Source organism: Schistocerca nitens, chromosome 1 (assembly GCF_023898315.1).
Source record: "Schistocerca nitens isolate TAMUIC-IGC-003100 chromosome 1, iqSchNite1.1, whole genome shotgun sequence".
In the NCBI taxonomy this organism is placed as follows: Eukaryota; Metazoa; Arthropoda; class Insecta; order Orthoptera; family Acrididae; genus Schistocerca; species Schistocerca nitens.
In genome coordinates, this window is record NC_064614.1 from 477,793,843 (window position 1) to 477,820,475 (window position 26,633).

The 26,633-nt window shown below is 43.4% G+C and overlaps 1 protein-coding gene across 6 annotated transcripts in view; it reads right to left on the bottom strand.

The window, feature by feature from the left end:
- Positions 1-26,633, bottom strand: part of LOC126252056 (glutamate-gated chloride channel) — a 712,398-nt gene that overhangs the window by 165,223 nt on the left and 520,542 nt on the right. For all 6 annotated transcript variants that reach the window (XM_049952925.1, XM_049952916.1, XM_049952908.1 and 3 more), the window contains one exon: positions 946-1,027. In XM_049952925.1, the coding sequence (XP_049808882.1) occupies positions 946-1,022 (77 nt within the window). In that variant the 5' untranslated portion in view covers positions 1,023-1,027. The remainder of the gene's footprint in view (positions 1-945; positions 1,028-26,633) is intronic.

Genomic DNA, 26,633 nt, shown 5'->3' on the forward strand with positions numbered 1-26,633 from the left:
CTTGTTTCTGATTTAAATAATGAAAAACTGCGCCATTACTTATTTTTTCATACTTAGCACAACTTTTTTAAGAATTTTTCTCATTTTAAAGTGTATTTTTATAGACACATATTTCCTGTGATGTTTGCATGTGTGATTTTCTGCGTCTCTTGTCTTTTTGAGGTTTTACTACAGTCGGAAAATCAGACAAAATTAATCTTGGAATTTTTTATATGCTAATGCTACAGATAGTATTTTTGTTTGTCTGTTTAAAAGTATTGTGTCTTTCCATTACACAGAATTTCACACACACGCAAATCATCACTTACACTTTTGTTTTTGTAATCAAAACATAACGCAGACCTATTACGACATTATGGTTTACGTAGAGTTTGTATACAGTCCGGTGTGTTATATCTTCTGTGGTTTACATTATATAATACATCCAGCTGTAAGTTATAAAATTTATTTTACCATTACTGATTACTGAATTATAGGTTATGTTTCCATTTTCTCGTAGTGTATATGAAGATATGTACGTACTGTATTTATGGATACTACTGAAATTGTCATATGCAGGAAAAGCTTTTGAAAAAACTTTGTGATTCGCTGTGTAGTTTGTCACTGAGAGTTTTTTCTCTTTGCTGTTTGTGGTGTACAGAAATTTCCAGCTCCTCCATTAAATCAATTGTATGCGATTTTTCGAAGTGGCGGTATATCTTAAGATCTTCTCCTATATGTCTATCAATCGGTGTCCAGCGTTTTCATGAAACAGATGAAAATGAAAATAAATTCTCGAAACGCGTTGTAATAAGCAAGAAAAAATATGTAACTGGTGCATTTTTCATTGTTTAGATCATGAATGACACAGCCTGAAGCTTTCAGAAAACGTCGACAGTGATGTACGAAACTAACAGACTTGTTTATTAACGACGGTAGGTCACGAAAGACAGTTTTGACACTTACCAGGCATCTGGCACGTTGGCGGCCAGCAACAGCAGCGCACAAAGCCACCACGGCGTCTTGCAGAGGTCGCTCATCATGGTTCCTGCAAGCAGACCGTATGACATCTCAGTATGTCATCAAGTGAATCACAGTGTAGCATGGGGATCATACCTGAAATATGATGTTTCTTTTCAGTTTCCAGTAGGTTTATGTAACCACTCCCACTTATATATAATATTAGGTTGGTACATAACCTCGAACGTTTTTCCATGAGTTTATTAAGTCAACAGGGCTTCAATCATCAATTGTGTATTCTCTCTCGCTATTTACTACAATCTATCAAGGTTGGGAAAACTTTCTGATTCCGCGACTATAGAAGTCACGTGGGTTTGAGGCTAAAAAATTCTTCCAGCAATGTTCGGAGCGCATTTTCATACGGCAAAAAGTTCAAAAAATGGTTCTAATGGCTCCGAGCCCTATGGGACTTAACATCTCAGGTCATCAGTCCCATAGAACTTAGAACTACTTAAACCTAAGTAGCCTAAGGACATCACACACATCCATGTCCTAGGCGGGAGTCGAACCTGCGACCGTAGCAGTGGCGCGGTTCCCGACTGAATCGCCTAGAACCGCTGGGCCACGGCTGCCGGCAAAAGAAGTTCCTTGAAAGCTGTTCAATAGAGGGCGGTAAAGCTGAAATCCGAGGGTGCAAGATCAGATGAATAACTTGGGTGCGGAATGATTTCCCTACCCAATTCGTGTATATTGCTTTTGTCAGTCTATCAGAATGCTGGCGGGCATTATCATAGAGAAGCATCGCTTCGCGTGGTCTTCCTAGTCGTAGTTCTTGGATTGAGTCTGAAAATGTCTCAGTTATCGACAAAAAATGTCAGCAGTGATGATACACCTCGGGGAAACAATTCGTAGTACACCACGCCGTCGCTGTTCCCTTAGACGGTTAACGTTATCTTTTGTGGTTGTGTGCAGGTCTTTGTACGTTCAGTTGCTGCTTTGTTTGGCCTCATCCATTCGTTTCTTTTCCATACATTAGCATAAAGACACCATTTCTCGTCACCAGTAATGATACAGGAAAGGAATGGTCTGTGTTATTCATGAGCCAGTTGATAACGAGCGAGCAGAGATGTCCACCCGCTGATTTTCGTGATTTTGGTTTAGAGCATACAGTATCCAAACATCTCATTTTTGAAGCATCCCCATAGCATCCAAGTGTCGCACGGTGGTGGAATGATCATATTTCATCATATCTGCTATTTCTCGAGCACAGTATCGTGGATCATTGTGCATTAATGCGTTTAAACGATCTTCATCAAAGCTCGAAGGCCTTTCTGAACGTGGAGAGTCACTAATGTCAAAACGACCCAACTAAAAACGAGAAAATCATTTTGCTGCTGTCTTATGTCCAAAGGCATTATCCTCATTCATGGTGCAAATGTTTATGGCTGCCTCCGCTGCTGTAGCCCTTCTATTCAACTCAATCAGAAGAATATGTCAAAACGTTCCGATTTCTCCACTTGGCATTACATTTTCTAGTCTCCACAGATCTACTTATTATCTCCAAATGACAATAAGTAAACTCAAAACACAATAGTGAGCTACAAATAATATATGACAATGGATAAATAAAAGCATAGCAACCGGAATAACAGCATGCAAAACAAAAACGCTACGAACTTATGTACCAACCTAATACAAAGTGTCACTCATTTATTATTTCTGTTTAAACTATACAAAACCTTACATATCAACTGTCCAACTTAAACTTTACAATGGTTAATATAAACGGGACTTTTCTGTTCGCATTTATCCACAATGAACCAATACATGCGTGAAATCACTGACAATAACTAGGCCTAATTCAGGAGTCACTTTAGCTAAACAAGTAATCCTCTTATTGACTTATATACCACAGCTTCTGATACACCGCTGCATATTCGGTTCTTAATTAGCGAACGGATAAAAAGTTGCAAGAAATGAGTCTCTAAAGCCGAACATACTGTCTACAAAAGACGAAAGTGTGACTTAACGTATATACTACTGGACTCTTGTGTCAATCGTCTTCTGCTCATTCGCTGGAAATATGTAGCATTCAGCACATGAGTGCCATGAACCATGAGGCTTGAACACAAGGCATTTCACTTGAGTACACGTCCATCGGAGTGCGACTTCAAATATCAGCACGTAAAAAGCTTTTCTGTTTGCTCGACAGACGGATGATGAAGTCGTTAGAAAATATTTACGCAACATCGTAATTTGTTTTGTCGCCGGTGATCCTCAAAACTGAATCCTATCGCCGTTTAGGAATTGTCCTGACACTGAAAGGACCTAACACAGACGTTTGTTGATTCCAGTAAGTCCTACCCAAAAGGCGTTCACCACTAGCTGAATTCATTCTCTAAGTATACAGATTCACTGCGTTAGTTGTTTTTTCGCTGACTATGCACCCGACATTTTCTGGTGGGAAGCAATAATTTGCTTATCAGCTATCGCTAACAACGGCTTATGCACATAGTTAAAATCCGACACGCAGTCACTTATTAACACTACGCCGTCCGGTGACACCACCGTGGTGTCGTCTGCATAGTGTCGCTCAGTGGGCGGCAACACCACAGCGATGTTAGCATAGTGCAGTGGCCGGCGACAGCATTCCAGTATCTTTTGCATTCTGTTGGTGTTTTGTTGAGGTAACAATAAGTTACACATGTCAATAAGTTTTATGTTTTTTTAAGTACTTGTGCCCTTTCATCGTGGCAGACGAAAGAGACGATACTATTATTTACGATGAATGCGCGGAGCAAAACTTGGAAGTTGCGACTACATCGCGTTCGTCTCATCATGATCCGGTTGACAAACTTTCCGGTCACATAAAGCAACACCAACTAGTAGGCCTACGTATTTCCGAAACGAATAAACGAAAACGAAGGAACTGCCATGTATGTTCCAAAAAGAAAAAAAAGAACAACAAGCTTAATTTGCAAGTCTTGTGGAGTTCCGTTACATCTTGGAGACTGTTTTCTGCATATCATATGAAAGAGAAATACTAAGTACCAAAGACAATACAAATAAACAAATGCCGCGCCGGATTAGCCGAGCGGTCTAAGGATCTGCAATCATGGACTGTGCGGCTGGTTCCGGTGGAGGTTCGAGACCTCCCTCGGGCATGGGTGTGTGTGTTTGTCCTTAGGACAATTTAGGTTAACCGTGCGACTGCTACGGTCGCAGGTTCGAATCCTGCCTCGGGCATGGATGTGTGTGATGTCCTTAGGTTAGTTAGGTTTAAGTAGTTCTAAGTTCTAGGGGACTGATGACCACAGCAGTTGAGTCCCATAGTGCTCAGAGCCACTTGATTTAGGTTAAGTAGTGTGTAACCTTAGGGACTGATGACATTAGCAGTTAAGTCCCATAAGATTTCGCACACATTTGATTTTTTTGAATAAACAAATATATGAAACAATCAAATTTTGTATTTATTTACGTATGTGTATCTTCGAAATTTCATGACAGTAAGGGAACAGGGTTGAGAACTTATGCGAACTAACGATGAGATTAGTAAAACGTACCATTTTATAATCTCCTGATAATGTCAAGAACGGCCGGCGACAATCCAAGTAATCCGAATTAGCGCTGCTAGTGTCAAGTGAATAAATTTGTACGAGACGTGCGGACGGCAAAGTGTTTATAAGTATTAATAGGAGCAGTCTCGTCCCTCTTTTTATCGAACCCTATGTTTAGAACGTTAAAAGTCTTGTTTCTCTTTCCTCCAATACGCGTTTCATCTGAGAAGTTGAAATTGTAAGTGCAATACAGTCAGTGAATATATGGTGGTATATTGCAAAATTACCCAACGCTTGCGCTTAAATATCTGTTCAACCAGTTCATAATCCGGTGAGTGTTTGCAGGTACCTGTTGTCAGCAGATAAGGCTATCCTATTACCTCCGCGCTGGCACGCCAGCCACGTTGCGGTGAAAAATGCTGTTTACGCAGCTGCCGAGCAGTGTTGTGGTGTTTTATATTAGCTGATTAATCCCGGGGAGGGCTTTGTTTAGGCGGGCCGTTCTAATCCGGCGCCAGGAAGCGGCTAATGCGGACAGAACAATGCGGTCAGTGGGCGCATTGTGCCCCGCGACAAAGCGCGCCCGCCGTGTACTCTGCGCTCCGCCGTCTCTTAAAAGCGGCCGCGGAAGCCACCCCCAAAAAACTGAAGAGTATCTTCGACAACAGTCAGTCTCAGATTCGCATAACGCACAACTATCACGAGAAACGGACGTCCCATAAACAAATGAAGTCATCGACAAAAACTTCATATAGGGTGAAGGAATTTTTGGGATTGGATTATATGAATAGGAAGCAAGAGTAATGGTGGTATAAGTCAACTTCTAAATTTCTGTGTCAATGCTGTCAAATGGCTGATATTAAATCAGTATTGTGGGAAGCTGCTGCGAAAAGGAACAAGCCCCCCCCCTCCCCCCACCACTGGTAGCCATGTGTGTTAATGCGACCGTTTCTGGGACGGGGAGATATGTCAACCCATGACCGAATCCTCCCCGCAGGTTAACGACGAAGGGTCGGTGTGCTGGCCAGCCTCGATGTGGCTTTTAGGAAGTTTTCCACATCCCACTAGGTGAATAAGGAGCTGTTTCCCACGTTCCGCCTCAGATACACGTTACGCAGACATTTAGAACACTTTCTCACACTTGCACACAGATTTTACTTTATACGCAGACAGATTGGGTACATTGCTTCTGCCCTGTGGGATGAATAGGAACTGATGACTTAGTTGTTTGATCTGTTTAAACATTCAACCAGAATCTAAACGCCATTACGTAGAAGGAAGACGTATAAGAATTCCGCATCCCGTTATTAGAGATGGGCCCCAACCACGGGAAAAAGTGTGAGGATGGAAATCAGCAACGTGTTTTCAAGAAAACCATTCCCGCTTTCGCCTTAAAGGAGTCGCAAAAATTACGTAAAAGCGAATTCTGAATGGTTGGACGGAGATTTGAAACTCTGTCCTCTCGAACGCAAGTCCGGTATTTAACCACTATGCCCCTATTTGATTTTGTATTTATAACCCTGTGTTCATCTGACCAGAAGTCTTTTTCCTCCTGCCACCGAACTTCACTAATTCCCACTACATCTAACTTTAACCTATCTATTTCCCTTTTTAAATTTTCTAACCTACCTGCCCTATTAAGGGGCCTGACATTCCACGCTCCGTTCCGTAGAATGCCAGTTTTCTTTCTCCTGATAACAACGTCCTCTTGAGTAGCCCCCGCTCGGAGATCAGAATGGGGGATTGTTTACCTCCGAAATATTTGACCCAAGAGGACGCCATCATCATTTAACCATACAGTAAAGCTGCATGCCCTCGGGAAAAATTACGGCTGTAGTGTCCCCTTGCTTTCAGCCGTTCGCAGTACCAGCACAGCAAGGCCGTTTTGGTTAATGTTACAAGGTGAATCAGTGAATCATCCAGACTGTTTCCCCTGCAACTACTGAAAAGGCTGCTGCTCCTCTTCAGGAACCACACGTTTGTCTGGTCTCTCAACAGATACTCCTCCGTTGTGGTTGCACCTACGGTACGGCTATCTGTATCGCTGAGGCACGCAAGCCCCCCCCCCCCCCCCCCAAACCAACGGCAAGGTCCATGGTTCTTGGGGGGGGACAGTACATAAATGGCGAAGTAAGTGATAGGGTTACTGGTAATGTTGGTAGCATTGGTAGGGAAAGAAACATAAATGAATGTGTGAGACAGAAACTGAGATCCGGTGAGTTCAATTCGTATTTTGTTTATTTATTCGTTTGTTTTGCACATCATTAAAACCGTACATCGTTCAGTGTTAATTCATTGTGAATTTTATTTCGATACAAAATATAAATTGCACTTTATAAATAATAAAAGTCAGTTGATCGCGTAACTCCTGCGGTTTTATATGACCAACGTTAATCATGATTAAAGGCAAGAGTTTCCCGTTGTTACTGGTAAGTGTGAAAGTTAATTATGAGTAACAGAAACATGTTTTATATGAGCTCGACGAAGTATTGAAACGATATTTGAAATGTTTTTGTTTTGCGTTTTTATTTTTTATTTTTAATTATTTATTTTTTTACGAAATTGTGTTTTCTAGCGCTATATGATAAATCTATATTTTTCTTTATTTTTACTATAACATCCCTCTGTTTTACGTTACAGATCAATAATATTAAAATAAAACCTGAATTAAGCATTGGCTGTTTGAATGTTGGTACAAATACTGTGTATTTTTAAATAACAGACACGAGAATAAGGGCGTATAACAGAAATGTTCCGTAGGTTGCACGGCCCTTTACGTAACCTCACTCATTTTCTAGACGGTACACTGCTTCTGTTTATAGCGGATGTAAGAAGACATTTATCGCATACGCAAAGAAAGGGTTCGAAATGAGGTACGCCCGATGGTATGCAACAACTTAACGTACAGGTAACGCGGTAACGACGTTAACTGACCAAGGGCACTGGGAAAACTACCGCAGACTGCGCTTGACACTGTACCATAAAAGCGGCTTGTCGTGAAATTGCGTGCTTATGGAATAACATCTCAGTTATTTAACTGGATTTGTGATTTCCTGTCAGAGAGGTCACACTTCGTTCTAATTGACGGAAAGTCATCGAGTAAAACAGAAGTGATTTCTGTCGTTGCCCAGGGAAGTGTTATAGGCCCTCTGCTGTTTCGTATCTAAATAAACGATTTAGATGACAATCTGAACAGCCGTCTTAGATTTTTTGCAGATGATGCTGTCGTTTATCGACTAATAAAGTCATCAGAAGATCAAAACAAATTGCAAAACGATTTAGAAAAGATATCTGTAGGATGCAAAAATTGGCAATTGACCCTAAATAATGAAAAGTTCGAGGTCGTCCACATGAGTGCTAAAAGAAAACCGTTAAACTTGGGTTTCACAATAAATTAGTCAAATCTAAAGGCCGTAAACTGAACTTAATTCCTAGGAATTACAATTACGAACAACTTAAATTGGAAGGAACACACAGAAAATGCTGTGGGCAAAGCTAACCAAAGACTGCGTTTTATTGACAGGACACTGAGAAAATGTAACGGATCTACTAAAGAGATTCCCTACACCACGCTTTTCGTTGCGTTTTTCGTTGCGACAGAATTTTCTCACGAAATTTGAATGACCAATTTTCTCCTTCGAATGCGAAAATATTTTGTTGACGCCGATCTACACAGAGCGAAACGATCATCATAATGAATTAAGGGAAATCAGAGCTCGCACGGAAGATACAGGTGTTCGTTTTTCCGCGCGCTGTAGGAGATTGGAATAATAGAGAATTATTTTGAAGGTGACTCGGTGGACTGTGCCAGGCATTTAAATGTAATTTGCAGAGTATCCATGTAGATGCCGACGTAGATGTACCGATGACAGCTACGGTAGCGTACGGTAGTTTTACACCTCTAGTCGTGACAGACATCGATTACTTTCCGGAAGTTAAGAAACGTGACGCTATCCTGTCCTCCACATCCTACAGCGTTCTCGACACCGTGTATCATGGATTATTCAACAGGGCGAGTGAAGAGAAGGCGGCGGAGAAGAAGAAGGAGAAGAAGGAGAGCAAGGTGGTGGTGAGGAAGGTGGAGACGGAGGCGCCGTTGCTGGGCAGGTGAGCGGAGAAGTGCGCAGCAGGCCGCACGGGCACAATGGGCGCGGCGGCGAGGGCCGGATTACCGGCGGGCCGCCGGCCGCCGGCCGCGGGCCACAATGCCGCAATTAGCGCCGCCAGTGCGCTCTGGCCGCCGTCTTCCAACTACTTACCTCCAGCCAGTCTGGTTACTCTGCATCCAGCTGAAATGTTCAGCGGCGTCGCTCAGAACGAAACAGCATGTCGGTCCTAGAACTTCGCACGTTCGTCAGGAATTAGCTAGTCTGTACCCCTGTGATCGAGACTGTAATGATAAGTTGAAATGTTCTCTTCGACCCTGTCTCAGGCTTCAGTGGAGTCACGCGAAGACGCTTTCGCGGCCGCAGCAAGAATCTGCACGCACTTTGCGATGTCCTACGCGCGAGACAAATTGTGCAATGTATCGATTCACGGGTTTAATGGGAAGCATATTCTGGAGGGCACCTATTTCTTCTCCGTTCTGCTAAACTATTAAAACAATATACACTGAAGTGACAAAAGTCAAGCCGGCCGGCGTGGCCGTGCGGTTCTAGGCGTTACAGTCTGGAACCGAGCGACCGCTACGGTCGCAGGTTCGAATCCTGCCTCGGGCATGGATGTGTGTGATGTCCTTAGGTTAGTTAGTTTTAACTAGTTCTAAGTTCTCGGGGACTAATGACCTCAGAAGTTGAGTCCCATAGTGCTCAGAGCCATTTGAACCATTTGACAAGTCACCTCGGGCATGGATGTGTGTGTTGTCATTAGGTTAGTTAGGTTTAAGTAGTTCTAAGTTCTAGGGGACTGATGACCTCAGATGTTAGGTCCCGTAGTGCTCAGAACCATTTGAACCATTTGACAAAAGTCATGGGATAGCGATATGCACATATAAGGACGGCGGTACACAAGATTTAATCAGGTAGTCCATTGACGGATATGTCATTTGTACTCTGGTAATTCGTGTGAAAAGGTTTCCGACATGATTACAGAGAACGGTGGTAGGAATTAGACGCATGGAACATTCCATTTCAGAAACCGTTAGGGAATTCAATATCCCGACCCACAGTGTCAAGACTGTGCCGAGAACACGAAATTTCAGGCATTACCTCTCACCACGGATAGTGCAGTGGCCGATGGCCTGTACGTAACGGCCGGCCGGGGTGCCCGAGCGGTTCTAGGCGCTACAGTCTGGAACCGCACGACCGCTACGGTCGCAGGTTCGAATCCTGCCTCGGGCACGGATGTGTGTGATGTCCTTAGGTTAGTTAGGTTTAAGTAGTTCTAAGTTGTAGGGGACTGATGACCTCAGAAGTTAAGTCCCATAATGCTCAGAGCCATTTGAACTATTTTTATTTTATTTTATTTATTTATTTATTTATTGTACTTAACGACCGAGAGCAGCGACGTTTGCATAGAGTTGTCAGAGCTAGAAGACAAGAAACACTTCATGAAATAATAGCAGAAATCAATGTGGGACGTACGACGAACATATCCGTTAGAAATGTGCTACAGAAAACCACGGCCTGGTCAGATGAGTCCCGACTTCAGTTGGTAAGAGATGATGGTAGCAGATGCCATACAGCCATGGACCCAAGCTGTCAACAAGGCATTGTGCAAACTAGTGTTGGAACCATAATGTTGTGGACTGTGTTTCCATGGAACTGACCGGGTCCTCTGCTCAGAATGAACCAATCATTAACTGTAAATGGATATGTTCAGTTACTTCGAAACCATTCCCTGCCTTTCATGGACTTCCTGTTCCCAAACAACGATGGAATTTTCATGGCTGACATGTCATCGGGCCACAACTGTTCGTGATGAACTGGCCACTCGGATCGTCCGAGATGAACCCCATCGACATCTATGGGAAATAATTGAAAGGTCAGATCGTGCACGAAATCCGGCACTGTCAGTTATGAACGGCTAGAGAGGCAGCATGACGCAGTATTTCGGCATGGGACTTCCATCCAGTTGTTGAGTTCCCACAACGTCCAGCTGCTGCACTACGCTGGGAAAAAAAGGTCCGACATGATATTACGAAGTGTCTCATGACTTTTGTCACGTCAGTGTATTAAATCAATATAAATAAGGGTCGCCAGCATCGATATCTACATCTACATCTACATACACACACCGCAATCCACCATACGGTGCGTGGCGGAGGATACCTCGTACCACAACTAGCATCTTCTCTCCCTGTTCCACTCCCAAACAGAACTAAATGGGGTTTCCTAGAGGAGCAGCCACTCTGTGAGTGTGGAGCAACGCAGACGACCTTCCACCTGCTCCAGTGTACCCAATGTCCAGCAACATGCACAACAGAAGACCTGCTACATAATGGTTCAAATGATTCTGAACACTATGGGACTTAACATCTGAGGTCATCAGTCCCCTAGAACTAAGAACTACTTAAACCTAACTAACCTAAGGACATCACACACATCCATGCCCGAGGCAGGATTCGAACCTGCGACCGTAGCAGTCGCGCGGTTCCGGACTGAGCGCCTAGAACCGCTAGACCACCGCGGACGGCAGACCTGCTACATGCAACGCCAAATGCAATAGAGGTCGCTAACTTCTGGGCGGCAAAAGTGTAAATAATTGTCTTGTAAATGTACATACGCACGACATGTAAATATTGCACATTATAATATTGCACATTATTTTATATATCGTAAATTCTTCTGACACGAATAAATAAACTGGACAAAAACAGAGTGACGGACTGCCGTCCTAAGGGGCCCGGGTTCGATTTCCGGCTGGGTCGGGGATTCATTCAAAGCTGACCAGTCTTCTATTTCTACGATTGTGGTATGTAAGGGAGAAATGACTGCCTACCTACCAGTAACAAATCTAGCAGCCCACCTCTGAATTGCTTCTATGTCCTCCCTCAATCCGACCTGATAGGGATCCCAAACGCTCGATCAGTACTCGATAATAGGTCGTATTAGTGTTTTATAAGCGATCTCCTTTGCAGATGAACCAAATCTTCCCAAAATTCTACCAATGAACCGAAGACGACTATCCGCCTTCCCCACAACTGCCATTACTTGCTTGTCCACTTCATATCGCTGTGCAACGTTACGCCCAAATATTTAATCGACGTAACTGTGTCAAGCGCTACACTACTAATGGAGTATTCAAACATTACGGGATTCTTTTTCCTATTCATCTGCATTAATTTACATTTATCTATATTTAGAGTTAGTTGCCATTCTTTACACCAGTCACAAATCCTGTCCAAGTCATCTTGTATCCTCCTACAGTCACTCAACGACGACACCTGCCCGTACACCACAGCATCATCAGCAAACAGCAGCACATTGCTATCCACCTTATCCAAAAGATCATGGCCCGCAAGACAAGATTAAACTTCTATGGGGTGTTCAAAAAATCTCTCCGCAGTGCCGTATGATGGTTGCCGCGCGTGCTGTATGCCGCAGTGAATATACCGAAACGAAACTCGATGAAATACAAGTTATTAATTTATTGAATTTTCATTTTTACTTACAAATTTTCACATTAAATGTTGATAGTGTCCCCCCTGTTGTTGAATACACAGTTCGTCTAATCATGCTTCCAAACACAAGCTGTAACATTTCTTCTCTAACAGAAGCAGTGAAAGTGGATATTGCAGTTTTCAATTCATCGATGGATTTTGGACGGTTTTTATAGACAGTTGCTTTCGCTGCATCCCAGAAAAAAGAGTCAGGTGGTGTTAGGTCAGGCGATCGTGGAGGCCAGAGTCCCTGTGAAATTATGCGATCACCAAAAACATCAGCAAGCAGTGACATTGAAACGCGAGCTGTATGCGCGGTTGCACTATCTTGTTGAAAATAACTGTTTAGTATTTCACTTAACATAAGGTCTCCTATGAATGGGTATAGAATATCACTGCAGTATCGTTGTGCGTTTATTGTTTCGTTGAAAAATATTGGACCTACAACCCGACGTCTAGAAATTGCAATCCAAACTCCTATTTTCACAGAATGAAGCGGTTCCTCATGAATACACAATGGTTTTGCACTACTCCACATACGAGAATTTTGCGAGTTCATGTATCTGGATAAATGAAACTACGCCTCATCAGTGAAAAACGTTTCATTAAGAAAATCCCTTCCTTGAAAGAAATTTTTGAACCATTGACAATAATGCAGTCTCTTGCCGTGATCAGTATTTTTCGGTTCTTGTTCGACTCTCACTTTGTATGGGAAAAGTTCTAATCTTTTCCTTACAGCTACGTGGGCCGTTCCGACTCAAAAATCGATTTCCTGGGCGAGTTTTCTTACTGACTTGTTAGGACTCATGGTCATTTTATCCGGGAAATATGAATTAAATGTTTGACGAACTGAAACTATGTATTTACCGCCAGCTTTGAACACTTGTCGACTAAAAACACACGTTCTTTAATGGTTAGCATTTTAACAGTGACAAAAACGAAACAAACGAACAAAGGAACTAAACTTAAACGTTCACGTCAACATGTAACGACACACACCAACGATACTACTGACTCTGGCTGAGGTAAACGAAACAGTGGAATGTTGGGAGAGTCCACTTGAAGGGAAGTAACCCAGGCAGGCGAACAATCATACGGCACGCGTGGCTGACAATCATGCGGCAATGCGGAGAGACTTTTTGAACACCCCGTACTACTCCAAAGACAACAATTAAAGCCTTGTGATAGTGTAACGACGTTCTGAAAGAATCCACGATCCGACAACTAAGCTGGAACATGTTCACCACTAACAGTTCAATACATTAAGTTCCCCCGGTAATCTTCACGACAACGGAACATGAATACAATTCGGAGTCAATACGGGAAGAGTGACACAATAACACTTCGCTAAAATTTCCCGGGAAAAGAATATAGTTTATTGGCTTCAGTGACAATCTGCAAGTCTGTCTCATTCACTAAACATCACCGTGCACAGCTACATTGGTGTGCAAAACTTAAGGATGAAAGTAGCTTTCGTACGATGTATCACTGCCAACAAAGCTGGAGGAAACTTGGGCCATACATAGAAAGAACTGTTACAGTACACTACAGAAAATAACTGAAAGAAATACGCAATGACACGAACTGAAATGATACTTTTATTAAAAGACAATAATTACACTGAAGTCACTGCGATTCATAATGGATCCCTGGACGCTACAAGAGATTGAAATGGCTCCAAGCACTTAACATCTGAGGTCATCAGTCCCCTAGACTTAGAACTACTTAAACCTAACTAACCTAAGGACATCACACACATCCATGCCCGAGGCAGGATTCGAACCTGCGACCGCAGCAGCCGCGTGGTTCCAGACTGAAGCGCCTAGAACCACTCGGCCACCGCAGCTGGCCGCTACAAAAGGCAGAACAGTGTTCTTAATAGGAGGTGTGATCATTACGGACGCCATTGCATGTTCTGCAACGTGTTCCCATCCTGGCCACAATGTTTGCAAGGAATTCTTGTGGTAAGGCGTTCCATTCATTCAGCAGCGTGGTTGAGAGGTGCTGCGTGGCCGTTGTTGCGATGTACTACGTCTCCTCAACACGTGCTCTACGTGTACAACACACTCAACAAGTCACTTAATAGCGTGTGGTGGAGGGTACTTCTGGTACCACTAACTGAGCGCCCCCCCCCCCTACCCTGTTCTACTCGCAAATGGCACGTCGGAAGAATGATTGTCGGTAAGCCTATGTATTGCCTCTATTTTCTCGAATTTTCTCGTCGTGGTCATTAGGCGACATGCATTTGGAATGAAGAAATATTTGTCCAACTCTCTCCTGAAAGTGCTCTCTCAAAATTTCCATAGTAAAGCTCTCCGCGATGCCGAACGCCTCTCTTGTAACGTCTGGCAATGAAGTTTGTTGAGCGTCTCAGTAACGCTCTCGCGCCGACTAAACGATCCCGTGATGAAACGCGCTATTCTTCGTTGGATCTTCTCTGTCCCTTCTGTCAATCCTACAGGAAAAATACTCAAGAATTTGTCGAACAAGCACCTTATAAGTCAATTCCTTCGTGGGTGAGTTACATTTTCTTAAGATTCTGCCTATGAATCTCAGTCTGGCATCTGCATTTTCCCACTATTTGTTTCGTGCGGGCATTATACTTCAGGTCGCTCTGGATATTTACTCCTAGATATCCTACCTTAAATACTGTATCTAGTATCTACATCTACATACATACTCCGCAATCCACCATACGGTGCGTGGCGGATGGTACCTCGTACCACAACTAGCATCTTCTCTCTCTGTTCCACTCCCAAACAGAACGAGGGAAAAATGACCGCCTATATGCCTCTGTACGAGCCCTAATCTCTCTTATCTTTGTGGTCTTTCCGCGAAATGTATGTTGGCGGCAGTAAAATTGTACTGCAGTCAGCCTCAAATGCTGGTTCTCTAAATTTCCTCGTAGTGATTCAAGAAAAGAACGCCTCCTTGCCTCTGGAGACTCCCACCCGAGTTCCTGAAGCATTTCTGTAACACTCGCGTGATGATCAAACCTACCAGTAACAAATCTAGCAGCCTGCCTCTGAATTGCTTCTATGTCCTCCCTCAATTCGACCTGATAAGTATCCCAAACGCTCAAGCAGTACTCAAGAATAGGTCGTATTAGTGTTTTATAAGCAGTCTCCTTTACAGATGAACCACACCTTCCCAAAATTCTACCAATGAACCGAAGACGACTATCCGCCTTCCCCACAACTGCCATTACATGCTTGTCCCACTTCATATCGCTCTGCAATGTTACGCCCAAATATTTAATCGATGTAACTGTGTCAAGCGGTACACTACTAATGGGGTATTCAGACATTACAGAATTCGTTTTCCTATTCATCTGCATTAATTTACATTTATCTATATTTATAGTTAGCTGCCATTCTTTACACCAATCACAAATCCTGTCCAAGTCATCTTGTATCCTCCTATAGTCACTCAACTCAGTAATTTCTCATCAGTGTGTAGTAGTACAGTAGTGGTTTCTTTCCTATGAACTCTGACACATTTATTTACGTTCAGGATCAACTGCCAGACGAAACACCATTTATCAGCCCTCTGAAGAGCATTCTGTAAATCAGTACTGTCTTCTGGCATTGCTGTTTTGTTATAGACAACCGCATCATCTGCGAACACTCTTAAAGAGGGTCTGACGCTTTCTACTAGGTCATTTATAAACAATAACGGTCCCATCACACTTCCTAGAGGTACTAAGGAATGGTTTTTAAGGCAGGAGAATGGACAGGCCATCCATTCGCCGAATAACCTCTCGTTCCAACAGCTCCTCCACCTTCGCAGTACGACGCGACGGCGCACTCACACCTATAAAGATGAAGTTGCGTTGAATGCTCGCCTGAGAAGACGCACATGGAGAAGGAGTACGTTTCGCTATAACGATGCCAGCCGTGTGTACCATGCTCAAAGATTTGGAGGTCAGTACGTCCATGCAGTACATGCCCCACCTCCCGCAACACGTGGATAACCAAAACGATCATATTCCATAATGTTATTGGGTGCCTTACACGCCCTCATAACGTAACACATAATTCATCTATGTTACTTGGCAGTGACACATTATGAAAAAGTTGCTTTAGTATGTGAGTTGTGCACACCAGTATACTTGGCTCCACAACTCAATCTGAGGTCTCTGCCTGCTCAGCGCCTGTACACCCGCTAAACGGCAACACCTCCCTTGTTTCGATCCGAAATCCAGGACCGAGCGCGGGAACGCACTTTCGCAATATCTCAGTTTTTCTTACTGCAATAAATAACTCGGGTGATTATGGGGACCACCTTCTCCCGGCCCTTGTAACACACTGCTAAAACACCGCCTCCGCCTCAGATAGCACGCGACTTTCACCCCAAAGTAGGCTGATGGCAGACTCTTTCATCTCGCAAGCTCCAAACCGCTGCACGAAATTATTTAACAATTCGGTTTTCCAGCTAATCAGAATCGCAAGTACGAGTAGAAAGTACGTATTCTCATTTGCCATTTCCGGTTCCCAATTACAGCGCTCACGTGAGGTACTATTTCCTGAAAGCATTTTTACAAATTTATCTGCAGTGAATGATGGAAACACTGCCCGTCCTGCGGAAATCACTCCACTTTGAGTAGGCCTCTTATACGCAAATTACCGTCCACTTACGAGGATTAGGGAAAGATAGAACGTCAACCCCAGGCCAGAAAAACTTCATTTTCCCAGACACCGACCCCGTCGTAGTTATCTGCAGCTATAGACACACTTCGCAAGCTAGTCTGCCAATACCAGTCGTTTCCTTTATTGTTTCATTCGCAGATAGACGACTGTCTATATGCCTCCGCATAAACCCAGATTTTTGAAAGCTTATCTTCATAGTCAAATGGCTCTGAGCACTATGGGACTTAACATCTGAGGTCATCAGTCACCTAGACTTAGAACTACTTAAACCTAACTAACCTAAGGACATCACACACATCCATACCCGAACCAGGATTCGAACCTGCGACCGTCATGATTGGTCGTCCACGACTCTTCACAGAGCTTGGGTATCTGTTCTGCAAAGTACACTACTGGCCATTAAAATTGCTACACAAAGAAGAAATGTATATGATAAACGGGTATTCATTGGACAAATATATTATACTAGAACTGACATGTGATCACATTTTCATGCAATTTGGGTGTATAGATCCTGAGAAATCACTACCCAGAACAACCACCTCTGGCCGTAATAACGGCCTTCATACGCCTAGGCATTGAGTCAAACAGAGCTTGGATGGGGTGTACAGGTACAGCTGCCCATGCAGCTTCAACACGATACCACAGTTCATCAAGAGTAGTGACTGGCGTATTGTGACGAACCAGTTGCTCGGCCACCATCGAACAGACGTTTTCAGTTGGTGAGAGATCTGGAGAATGTGCTGGCCAGGGCAGCTGTCGAACATTTTCTGTATCCAGAAAGGCCCGTACAGGACCTACAACATGAGGTCGTGCATTATCCTGCTGAAATGTAGGGTTTCGCAGGGATCGAATGAAGGGTAGAGCCACGGGTCGTAACACATCTCAAATGTAACGTCCACTGTTCAAAGTGTCGTCAGTGGGAACAAGAGGTGGCCGAGACGTGTAACCAATGACACCCCATACCATCACGCCGGATGACACGCCAGTATGGCGATGACGAATACACGCTTCCAATGTGCGTTCACCGCGATGTCGCCAAACACGGATGAAACCATCATGATTCTGTAAACAGAACCTGGATTCATACGAAAAAATGACGTTTTGCCATTCATGCACCCAGGTTCGTCGTTGAGTACACCATCGGAGGCGCTCCTGTCTGTGATGCAGCGTCAAGGGTAACCGCAGCTGATAGTCCATGCTGCTGCAAACGTCGTCGAACTGTTCGTGCAGATGGTTGTCGTCTTTCAAACGTCCCCATCTGTTGACTCAGGGATCGAGACGTGGCTGCACGATCCGTTACAGCCATGCGGATAAGATGCCTCTCATCTGGACTGCTGGTGATACGAGGCCGTTGGGATCCAGCACGGTGTTCCGTATTACCCTCCTGAACCCACCGATTCCATATTCTGCTAACAGTCATTGGATCTCGACCAACGCGAGCAGCAATGTCGCGATAGGATAAACCGCAATCGCGATAGGCTGCAATCCGACCTTTATCAAAGTCGGAAACGTGATGGTACGCGTTTCTCCTCGTTACACGAGGCATCACAACAACGTTTCACCAGGCAACGCCGGTCAACTGCTGTTTGTGTATGAGAAATCGGTTGGAAACTTTCCTCATGTCAGAACGTTGTAGGTGTCACCTCTGGCACCAACCTTGTGTGAATGTTCTGAAAAGCTAATCATTTGCATATCACAACATCTTCTTCCTGTCGGTTAAATTTCGCGTCTGTAGCACGTCATCTTCGTGGTGTAACATTTTTAATGGCCAGTAGTGTACGATAGACGGTGATCTATGACATCTCTGCCGAAAGAACACAATGCTGGAATACACACAAGTGTTCCGGAGCACACCGTTGATCGAAAATCGTTAAACACGGCGCTCCACAACAGACCACTCCTACGTGTTCACATTTTGATCCAATGACATCTTCAATTGCAATTACAGTGGGCACCAGACCATCGAGATACGCCCGTCGATCAATGAAAGCGTGCCGGTTCTCCGGGTAAATCACATTTTTGCTATGCTAGGTCGATGGTCGTCTCCACAGACGTCGTCATCGAAGTGAGCGGCGTCTCGAAAGTGCAACACGACACGGGCGCAGGCTGGTGGGACTAGTGTTATTCTAGGGGAGACTTTCTCCAGCGCTTGTAAGAGACCTGTGGTAGTAATCGAAGACACGCTGACAGCTGCGAACCACCTACATCCCTTCATGCTTAATGCCTTCCCCGACGGCGATGTCATCTTTCAGCAGTATAATTGTCCATGTTTTTGAGACAGTATCTTGCTACAATGGTTTGAGTAGCATTATAGTGGCTCGGGCTCTGAGCACTATGGGACTCAACTGCTGAGGTCATTAGTCCCCTAGAACTTAGAACTAGTTAAACCTAACTAACCTAAGGACATCACACACATCCATGCCCGAGGCAGGATTCGAACCTGCGACCGTAGCGGTCTCGCGGTTCCAGACTGCAGCGCCAGAACCGCGTGGCCACTTCGGCCGGCAGCATTATAGTGAACTCACGTTGATGTCTCGGCTACCAAAATCACCTGATGTAAATCCCATGAAACCCATATGGGTCGCTATCGGGGGTCATCAGGTAAAAATGGTTCAAATGGCTCTGGGCACTATGGGACTTAACATCGGAGGTCATCAGTCCCCTAGAACTTAGAACTACTTAAACCTAACTAACCTAAGGACATCACACACATCCATGCCCGAGGCAGGATTCGAACCTGCGACCGTAGCGGTCGGGCGGTTCCAGACTGAAGCGCCTAGAACCGCTCGGTCACACCAGCCGGCTTTATCAGGCAAATCAGCGGCCCGTTATTTACGCGAATTACATGACCTGTGCGTAGACATCTAATGCCATATACCTCCACAAACCTACCAGCGAACTAAGATCACTTATACGCATAATCAGTGGTATATTTCGTTCACAAGTCAGAAAAGCAAGCTATTAAGTAAGTGGTCTTAACGTATTTCGATATATTATGGGATTTAGAAGAATTCCGAGGAAGAACTGTCAATGTAATTGATATCCAGATCATCAGAAGTTACTTGGCTCCTGATTAATGTCACTGTGCGATCGTCTGCTACGACAGAGCACGCGTCAGGCAAGACTGTTATCTAATATCGAAGATATCCTGCATCCTGCTTGATTGAAATTTATTAAAGTAAATGATCTATATGTTGAAGCAATAACTTTGGAAGTGTCTGTGTGTCTGTCTTTGTAACGCTCGAGATACTCAGATTCATGGAATACATGCCTCGTACATCAAGCTTAAATCACAAGACCGTGTGAAGATAAATGTCGTCACTAAGGAGTCAGGGTGGTCTAGAGGTAGCAGCGATCATTCGAAACCCACATATAGCATAAGGCATTTGTTTCACTTTGACGAATAGTCACCATCGCCCCATAAATTAGGGGACGATTTGTTATAGTAACTTTATTAGCCACAGAGACGCAGGAATCGAATTCGATTTTTTTTTTTTTTCAAGTGAAAGTAACCTTCCTTTGGTACCAGAATAATATGTAATAACCGAATGATGATCGGTTGTCAGAAAAATAAAGAAAAACATCTAGGTATTAATACTGACAGTAAGGCTTGATAACTTAGATCAAGGGTGAACAGACTGGAAGTAGCGCGAGCCGCAAACCGACCGCTGTGACTATGTAGGGGCCGAAACATCGAAAATAAAGTGCCGTTGTATATATTGCTAATTGGGATCATCGTCCAGCCGCAGTACCACCTAGAAAGGGCTCAAAAAGAACTAAACACTACAAGAACTGGCTCTCTCCCCTTTTCGGAAGGGAAGGAAGGGAAGGGAGTGTAAGTTGAGAAAAAAAATTATAAGAGCGAGCGTTGAGAGGTAGGTCATCATACGATCAATGATGGGCGGCAAGAGGCCCGCGAGCTCTAGTCTGTGCATCCCTGAGTTAGATGGAGTCACAAGGGCAGTCGCTTTTGTCAGTTCAGTGGGAGGTCATATGCATTAGGAAACCGCTGATTCCACACCCGTCGACTGCAAACCGGACGCAAAAGAGCGACGCCGTCAAGTTCCATCTCTAACCAAACAGCTCGCAATGTAGTATATGGAGCTCACCAAACGCCAAACTAGACAGGGTTCCATCCAGCAGCAAAGTTCGATCCAGCCAGCGCCTCTGATGACCAACAGCTAACAGCAGAAACTACTAAAACCTGCCTGTATGTACCTCTGGACTGTGCTTAGTTGTTTTTTTTTTTTTTTTACGTTTGCTTACACATACCTGCGTCTGCTTGTTATTTCCATTGTCACGTGCAACTGAACCTAAGAGAAACTCTAGCCTTTCATGATTCCTGGCATGGAACACCGTTTGTGTGTGTGTATCCTATTAGAAACAGTGTGTTTGTCCAAAGTGGCAGTTTGAGCGTGAGAAAACAATTTTCGTCCTTGTTTTACACTTGGGTTAATTGGGACTTCAGAGTTATAAACCAGTGTCTGTGCTCTTCTGCATATTCATTAGAGACACGTGAGGAATCATTAAAAGCAAACCATTAAGACAACCCAGAGTCTCATTTCCTTATTATTACTATATCTCCCTTCTTAGCCTGCCATCTGAGTCGTTTTGCACTGTCTTCAAACACAGAGATCTGAAAAATCTGAACTTGACCCCGTCACTGTCCCATTCCTGCAGGTTGCCGCTCGCCAGTCAGACCGATGACCTCAAACCCCACGTCACCTCTGATTTTGCGGTGTGCTACAACGTAAGTATGGTGAAATTTTGCATGCAGTCAATCCATACAATACATGATGGTAAACTTTAAACTTCCTCCGCCCGTACAATGAACCGTTGACACAAGCTGCAAGTATCTTCTTTCTGGCCGTACGCTCTTTCAAAAAACCACCAGACATCCGATCTCTGTCTTTAAATATCTAACGGGTATCTATTACACGTTAACAAACGCAATAACTCAGATAAAGCACTTGTTACAAAAAGAATCCGCGAATCTTAATCAGACTACTGGGAAAATACAGCCAGTCTACAAATTACTCTTCTTACAAAACACTCGTGCGTTCCATCGTAGATTATTGCTCACATGTGTGGGACCCATACAACATAGGACTGGGATATTGACCGTATACACTGAGGTGTCAAAAGTCATGGGGCAGCGATATGCACATGTACAGATGATAGTAGTGTCTCGTACACAAGGTATAAAAGCGCAGTGCATTGGCGGATATGTCATTTGTACTCAGATGATTCAGGTGAAAAATTTTCTGACATTGTCATGACCGCTTGACGGGAATTGACAGACTTTAAACGCGTAATAGTAGTTGGAGCTAGACACAGGGGACATTCCGTTAAGGAAATACAAAGTTCCAATATTCACAGTGTCAAGGGCGCACCGAGAATACCAAATTTCAAGCATTACCTCTCACCACAGACAACGCAGTGGCTGATGGCCTTTATTTAACAACTGCAAGCAACGGCGTTTGCGTAGACTTGTCACTGTTAACAAAGAAGTAACACTGTGTGAAATAACCGCAGAAATCAGTGTGTGACGAACGACGAACGTATCCGTAAGGAGAGTGTGGCGAAATCTGGCGTTGGTGGGTTATGGCAGAAGACAAAGGCGGGAGTGCCTTCGCTAGCAGCACGACATCGCCTGCAGCGCCTCTCCTTGGCTCATGACGATGTCTGTCGGACCAAGGACGACTGGAAAAACGTGGCCTGCTCAGGTGATACTCGATTTCGGTTGGTAAGAGCTGATGGTAGGGTTAGAGTGTGGCGCAGAACCCCACCCCCCGAAGCCATGGACCCAAGTGGTCAACAAGGCACTGTGCAATCTGATGGTGACTCCATAATGGCGTGGGCTGTGTTCACATGGAATCGACTGGGTCCTCTGGTCCAACTGAACCAAACATTGACTGGAAATGGTTATATTCGGCTACTTTGAGGCCATTTGAAGCCATTCGTGGACTTCAAGAAGAACATTTTGGACAATTCGAGCAAATTATTTGGCCACCCAAATCGCCCGACTTGTGTCCCATCGAAAATTTGTGGGACGTAACCAAGAACTCAGTCCGTTCACATAATACTGCAGCGCCAACACTTTCGCAGTTGTGGACGGCTACAGAGGCGGCAAGGCTCAGTATTTCTGCAGGGCACATCCAACGACTTGTTGAGTCAGTGACATGTCGAGCTTCTGCACAACGCCGGGCAAAAGGAAGCCCGACACGATGTTAGGAGGTATCCTACCATTTTGTCATCTTGGTATACAAAGAAGGGCGGAATGAATGGTTGAGTTTTGTTTGACTCACAGAAGAGCATCACGGAAACTCTAAGAAACCAGAACTGGCAGACGCTAAAGAACCAGTTATCTCGTAAAAGCCTCCTTACGACGTTTCATGTATCAGTTTTAAGCGAAGAATCTAGAACTAAACTTCAGCTCCCTTCGAACGTACTTACCTGTGGTTTCTAGATTGAACTCGATGTATAATCGATGGAAGTTAATTCTACATCTACATCCATAATCCTCAAGCCACCTGACGGTGTGTGGCGGAGGGTACTTTGAGTACCTCTATCGGTTCTCCCTTCTATTCCAGTCTCGTATTGTTCGTGGAATGAAAGATTGTCGGTATGCCTCTGTGTGGGCTCTAATCTCTCTGATTTTATCCTCATGGTCTCTTCGCGAGACATACGTAGGAGGGAGCAATATACTGCTTGATTCGTCGGTGAACGTATGCTCTCGAAACTTCAACAAAAGCCCGTACCGAGCTACTGAGCGTCTCTCATGCAGAGTCTTCCACTGGAGTTAATCTATCATCTCTGTAACGCTTTCGCGTTGGATCTTCTCTATCTCTTCTATCAACCCTATCTGGTACGGATCCCACACTGGTGAGCAGTATTCAAGCAGTGGGCGAACAAGTGTAATGTAACCTACTTCCTATGTCTTCGGATTGCATTTCCTTAGGATTCTTCCAATGAATCTCAGTCTGGCATCTGCTTTACCGATGATTAATTTTATATGGTCATTCCATTTTAAATCACTCCTAATGCCTAATCCCAGATAATTTATGGAATTAACTACTTCCAGTTACTGACCTGCTATACTGTAGCTAAATGATAAAGGATCTTTCTTTCTGCGTATTCGCAGCACATTACACTTGTCTGCATTGAGATTCAATTGCCATTTCCTGCACCATGCGTCAATTCGTTGCAGATCGTTCTGCATTGCTGTGCAATTTTCCATTGTTACAACCTCTCGATATACTACAGCATCATCTGCAAAAAGCCTCAGTGAACTTCCGATGTTATCCACAAGGTCATTTATGTATATTGTGAATAGCAACGGTCCTACGACACTCCCCTGCGACACACCTGAAATCACTCTTACTTCGGAAGACTCCTCTCCAATGAGAATGACATGCTGCGTTCTGTTATCTAGGAACTCTTCAATCCAATCACACAATTGGTACGATAGTCCATATGCTCTTACTTTGTTCATTAAACGACTGTGGGGAACTGTAACAAACGCCTTGCGGAAGTCAAGAAACACGGCATCTAAAATTGCTGTCAGCTGGTTTTATGGTAACTTTTCCAAAAACGACACAACTTACAATTTATTTGATTTGTTCTACATTTATTGTCAATATTGGCAATACGGTAACATGTTTCATACGTTACATAAACAGGAGATCACAGACAGATTCTTCCAATATCCTACTAACCAGAATGACAGTGGCAGGTGGGTGTACTTCCACAACCCGGTTATGACAAAATAATGCCACAACATTTTCAGTTTACACGGTAAGTGAACACTACGTTTTGTGATAACTGATGTTACTGCACAGAAATATATGCAATTAACACGAAGAAAATAGCACCATTATACAAACAGGCAGTAATCTTGTAGTACTGCACTATCGATGTTTAGGCACGAGCTGAATTTTTACCAAAGATATTCTCGAAAGTTACAAAATGATATTTACATAAAAACGTTAATCATAATAATGTGGAGACATCAGCGTGGTGGCAGCCGAATGCACACCAAAGATTTTTTTGTGGGAATGGATATTTATAACCTGGCGTTAAGATATTTTGGGATTTTGGAGACTACGTATTTGTTTATAACACTGCTTGGTTGAAATTTATTAAAATAGATGATCTATATGTTGAAGCAATAACTTTTTTACAAAATACTTAGCTAGTAAATTACAAAAGGTTACAAAACTATTTTGTATAGCTACGCGGTTAACTCCCTATTACATGTACAGTTGCTATCTTTGAAATTATGGTAATTATGTAAGTTTTTAATTAATGACTGAATTATTGGAGGGTGTCAGTCAGTCTAGAAACAGCGGGGCAACAAGTGTTTAAGGATAAACTTTGGAATCAAGCATGTGTAATGACACAAAAGGTAATTGCGATCTTGGATGTTTCAGAACTTCAAGTTAATTAGTTACAGAAAATTTAAAACACGTTACCTTGAAGGCTGGATTCCAGATTTTCTAATGGTTTGTATCTATGTCTCTAAACTTACTGATTAACTCAGTCGAGATCTACAATATACGCTATATTAATCATTTCAGTTGTTAAATACTGTTAGTTAATATGATTTCCATAAACCCAAATGCATTCTTGCAACTGGTAAATTGAAAATTATCAACTGAATCCAGAATTTACATGAAACAGGGCCTAAATAATAACTATACGGACTTAGGCGTATACAACAGATATACGATGTGCATAGATATAGTAGAGACGGTGTAAGAAAATCCATGAAAGCTCGCAACATCGTTTCCAACGGCTATAGGGAAAAAAAACTAGACACCTAAGGTGCTGTGACAATACTGAGGTGTTGCCATACAGACGTATACATAATCGCATTACGTTATTGGTTGAGACAGGCCCGCGAAGCTGCAACGATCAGCCCGCTGTAACTGTCCGGGAACAGCTTACGCCGCCTCTACTAGAGGCTCAAAAGGCAAGAAAAAAAATTATTAGTAGGAGTGCAATCATAGCAAGTGGGGTAGTTCTAGCTGGCTATCTTATATCCCCGACGTCACTCCCGTAGGGACTGCCCAGGCAAGATTAGACAGTGTGCACCAAAACATAGTCATTCTTCCAGCGCTCCATTCACCACTAGACTGGGAAGAAACCCTAGCTTTTTTTTCATGCAAGTATTTATTTATGCGAACAAAGATGTGGAGCACAAATAGATAAAATTTGTAAGCATTACAGAATACGCTGTAAACATATATGTGCGGAATGCGTTTCGTTCTAAGGGTAACAGTGTTACGGAGATATTAGAGATTCTCAGAAACTCCAGTGGCAGACACTACTGGAAATAAGTTGATCCTAACGAAGTTTATTACTGTTAAAATTTTGACATCGTACATTCCAAGAAGAGCAAGGCAATATATTACTTCGTTCCACATACACCTCACCAACTGACCACCAAGGGTAATCAAAAAAAATTATCTCGTACATTAACTTAACGGCAGTCACTCTTCCCGCGAGTCATTCGCTAATGACGCCAAAAGTATCCTCTGTCCCACAACCTGAAGTGCAGTATGGAGTATAGACGTAAATGAAGATGAAAGGTATGGTTGAGTAGGGAAGAGGGAATCTGCGGAGAAAAGGCTTACTAACACGCTTTGCTCATTGCATAGTACGGAGACCTATTAGTCTGTTTAATACACTGATCTTGTAATTGTGAAATGTCTTGTGATCATAAACATGAGCTTGTTAACGAATACTTGTTCAACATAAGATGAAACTAGCAATGGAAGACAGAGACCAGAGAGTTACCTCTTTTCTTTTGTGTGAAGCTAAACTGCATTATTAATTATGACTAATTCTAATTAAAAATGGCAAAGAAAATTGAATGCAAAG